The sequence below is a fragment of the Alnus glutinosa genome, chromosome 3 (assembly GCF_958979055.1).
Source record: "Alnus glutinosa chromosome 3, dhAlnGlut1.1, whole genome shotgun sequence".
NCBI lineage: Eukaryota > Viridiplantae > Streptophyta > Magnoliopsida > Fagales > Betulaceae > Alnus > Alnus glutinosa.
This window is the reverse complement of record NC_084888.1, coordinates 32,342,069-32,347,705: the sequence shown is the minus strand read 5'-3', so window position 1 is coordinate 32,347,705 and position 5,637 is coordinate 32,342,069. Positions and strand designations below refer to the sequence as shown.

Sequence of the window (5,637 nt, the reverse complement as noted above, 5' to 3'; positions counted from 1 at the left end):
GCTAGACTAAGATTTTTAATTGATTATTAGAATTTTTTTTTCCTAATTTGATGGGTTTGATTTGATTAATTATTCGTTGTTTTTTCTTTTGTTAATGCTAATAAGAACTATTTTAAGTTAAGTTTAAGACTTGTTTTCTTTTATTTTACAAGCAGATACACATATAGAAAAATTATATATATATATATATATATATTATTTAACTATTTAACTTCGGCCCCCCCTCCAGGAATTTCCTGGCTCCGCCCCTGGTCCCTAGCTAAGATTTAGTCAAAAACAAAGGTTGGTGAATGTATCGTCAGTGTATTCGTCACGCCTGAGGATTTTCAATCCTATAAAGAACCCAATTTTGGCTGAAATGAACCATCTCAGCCATATTTTTGCTCCATCTCCAGCTTGAAAATTTCCATACCACATTTTATTTTCATTTCTTTCCATTCACACCCCGTGCAATGAAGATTTGCAATAATGTTAGTGAGTCTGGTGACCCGTTGAACTGGGGAGCGGCTGCAGAGGCACTGAATGGCAGTCACCTGGATGAGGTGAAGCGCATGGTGGAGGAGTTCCGGAAGCCGGTCGTCCGGCTCGGAAGCGAGATGCTGACCATTTCTCAGGTGGCAGCTATTGCAACACACTACGCCGGCGTCAAAGTTGAGCTCTCCGAGGCGGCCCGACCCGGTGTCAAGGCGAGCAGTGACTGGTTCATGGACAGCATGAACAAGGGGACTGACAGTTATGGCGTCACCACTGGTTTTGGTGCAAACTCACATAGGAGGACCAAGCAGGGCGGAGCCCTTCAGAAGGAGCTTATTAGGTAACGAATTACTTAGTTGCTATACAAGTTGTTAATCTACTTTTTAGGTCAGTTAATTAATAATTCCATGAATATTGCATTAGGTGGTTTCTCAGTGATCCACTTTTCTGCCTCTTTCTTTTTCCACCTTTCCTTGCATGACCTTAATTACTTTTACGATCACTAATTACAATTTGTTGCCCCAACGTACACATACAGCTATGATCATTAGTTATAATTAGTAGCCCTTCTTAAAGTGGAGATTCACTGTAGATTAATAGCTGATAATGGACCAAAGACTATACCTTTAATTTGGATTGTGATGTGGGCTGTACGTATGTCCTTGTAAATTATATGGTTCATGCTCTGCCACTCGTTTTGTTTTCCTTTCTCTTTTTCTTCTCTTTTTCGTATATATAAATAGTATGAGATGGGGTGGAACAGGGAGATATCTTATGATCAAATTAAAGCACGATTACATGTTTCAACTAAAAATTATTTGATGATTTAATTTAATCCGGAAGGTTGAATATTTCTGTCAGGCCTAATACTCAATCTAATATTACCATGATAGTTTTAGTCTATTTCAGAGGATATATATATATATATATATATATATAATATTTTGTCCCAGTGGACCCCTTCAATTTTCTTAAATAAAAACCAATCGAGTCAATTAGTGAATAGTAAGTCTCAAGGATTAATTATGTCGTTAAAATGATAACTTAATATCTATGGATAAAAATAAAAAATAAAAAATAAATTTTATTTAGCTGCACTGCATACTGATATATATAAATTTAAGAATACTGATATATTCTTAAGAAATGATTGCATTTCTTTAGGATGATCGAAGGGATTTCCTAGTAAAAGACCTACGTACCTTATAAATTAAGTGACTTAACAATGATGTATATTTGTACATATATATCGTGACTGTTTGGCCATAAAATATTTTTTTAATTATTTTTTAGATGTGCCTATAAAAAACATTTATATTTCTTTTCACTGTCCACATATCTATGAGATAACCAAATAATAATTTATTTATTTATTTTCACAACCAAATAAATTATTATTTAATTAACTTCTAGAAAATTCACTTATCGATTTGGGGTCGACAAGATATATATCTGGATTAAATATGTTGCTACAGGCTTTTACAACTATTAGTACAGTATGCATATCTCCATAATGAACAATATTTTGTGATTTTGTGGACGGCATGATCATCATTTGAGAAGTAGAGATAGAGGATAAAATGGAAATAAAATTCCTTATAAATTAAATATTATAATTGACTTCTCTTAAAAAAGATTATTAATTCATTCAGTTTGGCATTCTTATATATATATATATATATATTCTGGCCGTCCCTGATCATGTGGCCGGATGAATGATATTGCTTAATTGTAATAACCTCGAATTAAGAATGCAAGTCAAGCAAACAAATTTCTTTATTCTTGCTGGTGATCGATCCAAGATCTATATATATATATATATATATATATATATATATTTTATTCCCTATTTATTATTTATGCACATACTTTAATTAATGCCTGTTGGCTGTTTTTATTTCCTTACTTTTTATGAAATTAAAAAAGAAACCAAGAAGTACTGGGAAATTAATTAAGTGCCTAGCTCACAATTTGACTGAATCTTAATTGCTAATATGTCTTCGTTGAATTTTGTTGCACCAGATTCTTGAATTCAGGAATCTTTGGGAATGGCACTGAATCTTGCCACACATTACCTCAAACAGCGACCAGGGCGGCCATGCTGGTGAGGATCAACACCCTCCTCCAAGGCTACTCCGGCATTAGATTTGAGGTCATGGAAGCCATCACAAAGCTACTCAACCACAACATCACCCCTTGCTTGCCACTACGGGGTACAATCACTGCATCGGGCGACCTGGTTCCTCTGTCCTATATAGCTGGGCTTTTGACGGGCAGGCCCAATTCCAAGGCCATAGGGCCCAACGGAGAGTCCCTCGACGCCACCAAGGCATTCGAGCTGGCCGGAATCAATGGTGGGTTTTTTGAGTTACAGCCCAAAGAGGGTCTAGCGCTCGTCAACGGCACAGCAGTTGGGTCCGGCCTAGCTTCCATGGTTCTTTTCGAGGCCAACATACAAGCAGTTCTCTCCGAAATCATATCAGCAATTTTTGCCGAAGTCATGCAAGGAAAGCCTGAATTTACAGACCACCTGACACACAAACTGAAGCACCACCCCGGCCAAATAGAGGCGGCGGCTATAATGGAACACATTTTGGATGGAAGTGCTTATGTTAAAGCAGCTCAAAAATTGCACGAGACCGATCCCCTTCAGAAGCCTAAAAACGACCGGTACGCCCTTCGCACCTCTCCACAATGGCTAGGCCCGCAAATTGAAGTGATCAGGACAGCAACCAAAATGATTGAGCGGGAGATTAACTCGGTGAATGATAACCCATTGATTGATGTGTCGAGGAACAAGGCTTTATATGGTGGGAATTTCCAAGGGACCCCAATTGGTGTTTCTATGGATAACACCCGTCTCGCCATTGCTTCAATTGGCAAACTGCTGTTTGCTCAATTTTCCGAGCTTGTCAATGACTTCTGCAACAATGGGTTGCCTTCAAATCTCTCAGCAAGCCGCAATCCAAGCTTGGATTATGGGTTCAAAGGGGCGGATGTTGCCATGGCATCTTATTGCTCCGAACTCCAATTCCTAGCCAATCCTGTGACCAACCACGTCCAAAGCGCTGAGCAACATAACCAAGATGTGAACTCCTTGGGGTTGATTTCGTCAAGAAAGACAGCCGAGGCGGTGGACATTTTGAAGCTCATGTCATCCACTTTCTTGGTTGCATTATGCCAAGCCATTGATCTGAGGCATTTGGAGGAGAACTTGAAGAACACGGTCAAGAATACAGTCAGTCAGGTGGCCAAGAGAGTCCTAACCACGGGTTCGAAGGGTGAGCCTCACCCATCCAGTTTATGTGAAGAAGACTTGCTCAAAGTTGTGAACCGAGAGAATGTTTTTGCTTATATTGACGATCCCTGCAACACAACCTATCCATTAATGCAGAAGTTAAGGCAAGTTCTACTGGAGCACGCGTTGAACAACGGCGAGAAAGAGAGGAACTTGAGCACATCCATTTTCCAAAGGATTGGACCCTTCGAGGAGGAGCTTAAGGTCCTCTTGCCAAAAGAAGTAGAGAGTGCCAGGACCGAGTTGGAGAATGGAAAAGCGGCCATTCCTAACCCGATTAAGAACTGCCGTTCCTACCCATTATACAAGTTTGTGAGAGAAGAATTGGGAACGGATTTGCTAACTGGAGAGAAAGATCGATCACCGGATGAAGAATTCGACAAGGTTTTCTCAGCAATGTGTGCAGGGAAGTTGAATGATCCTATGCTGGATTGTCTCAAAGAGTGGAATGGTGCTCCTCTTCCTATAAACTAAGATGTTTCTCTTCTGTTTTTCTTGTTTTGGTTTTTGTCTTTACAGTTTTTGTTTTTACATTTGATTTTTAATAAATCTTTGTTTGGACTTTTGTTTCTACTACCACTCTCTTCGTGTATCCTTTTTTTCCCCTTCATATGGTCGCTGGCACAACAACAAAATTTGATATAGGTAAATTTAATTATTTAGTAATTGATATAAGATTTTGTTAGGAAAAAAATCTGATTCTACCCAAATGTGCCAGGATCGTGGCCCATTAAGACTTACCAACAGGCTCAGAGATCTGCCGTAACTACGTAAAGATCAAGGAGGGTTAAAAGTCAATATCATGTCGGTTAAATACCGACTTGACATCTTACAACGACCATAAAGGAAGTCCAACGTCGGTTAAATACCGACTTGACATCTTACAGATTACCATGAAGGAAGTCCCACGTCGGTTAAAGACCGACTTGGTTACTTACAAGTAACCATGAAGGAAGTCCCACGTCGGTTAAAGACCGACTTGACATCTTACAGATGACCATGAAGGAAGTCCCACGTCGATTAAAGACCGACTTGGTAACTTACAGTGACCATGAAGGAAGTTCCACGACTCCCCGATATCAACAGGGGCGGAGGCACGTATAAGTTTGGGGGGCCATGGCCCCCCCAAAAAATTTCAAAGCCTCTTATTTTTATTTTTTATTTTTTATTTTTTTTCAGGTTAGCACCTATGGCCCCTGCAAAAATAGAGTTCAGGCCCCCCCAAAAAAATTAATCTACTATCTACTACTATAATATTTTTTCTTTTCCTTAAAAAAAAACATATTAAAAACCCAGCAAGGCAGTGGATGTTAAACTAGAAAGAAAAGAAATAATAAAAAAAAAAAAAAGGAAAAATCATCAGACGCAGCAAATAAAAAATAATAATAATCAACAGCAAATCCTCTTCAACACGTCAACGCAATGTCAACAAAAAATTCACACTGCACAAGGAAAAAAAAGAGACAAAATTTACTTTACAATACCTCTCAAACTTCCCTCAAACCCTCGATCTCACATTCAACCTTAAGAAAAAAGAAAAAGAAAACACACAAAGCTTGAAAATACTGAGAGGCGAGAGAACTGAGTCTAAGAGACTGAGATCTGGTTGTGCATCTACCGTCGGCCGTCTGTCCACCAGTTCAAGCACCACCCGCAGCAGTAAACACCCATCACCGTGAGTTATTTGCTCTTATTTTCTGCAGGCTCTAAATCTTTAATATGATTTTTCTTTGAAATTTGGGCTTTTTTAAAAGAAAAATCTGTGTGTGTTTGATTATGAGATTTCTTTGAGATGGGTTGAAGACAAATAGAAGATAAAGATTCACGAGAAAATTGAAGCACAGCTAGAGGGAGGGGAGGTGTGA

General features: G+C 38.7%; 1 protein-coding gene across 1 annotated transcript; it reads left to right on the top strand.

The window, feature by feature from the left end:
- Nucleotides 1-276: 276 nt before the first annotated feature.
- LOC133864389 (phenylalanine ammonia-lyase-like) lies at nt 277-4,345 on the top strand. Its single transcript, XM_062300716.1, has 2 exons — nt 277-814; nt 2,497-4,345. The coding sequence occupies exons 1-2, from the start codon at nt 453-455 to the stop codon at nt 4,244-4,246; spliced, it is 2,112 nt and encodes a 703-aa protein (XP_062156700.1). The 5' UTR covers nt 277-452; the 3' UTR covers nt 4,247-4,345.
- Nucleotides 4,346-5,637: the final 1,292 nt, after the last annotated feature.

Excerpts from the sequence above, each read along its gene's own strand:
- LOC133864389 (XM_062300716.1), top strand. The coding sequence starts at position 453 with ATGAAGATTTGCAATAATGTTAGTGAGTCTGGTGACCCGTTGAACTGG. Across the intron at positions 815-2,496 it reads CTTCAGAAGGAGCTTATTAG|ATTCTTGAATTCAGGAATCT; the intron begins GTAACGAATTAC and ends TTGTTGCACCAG.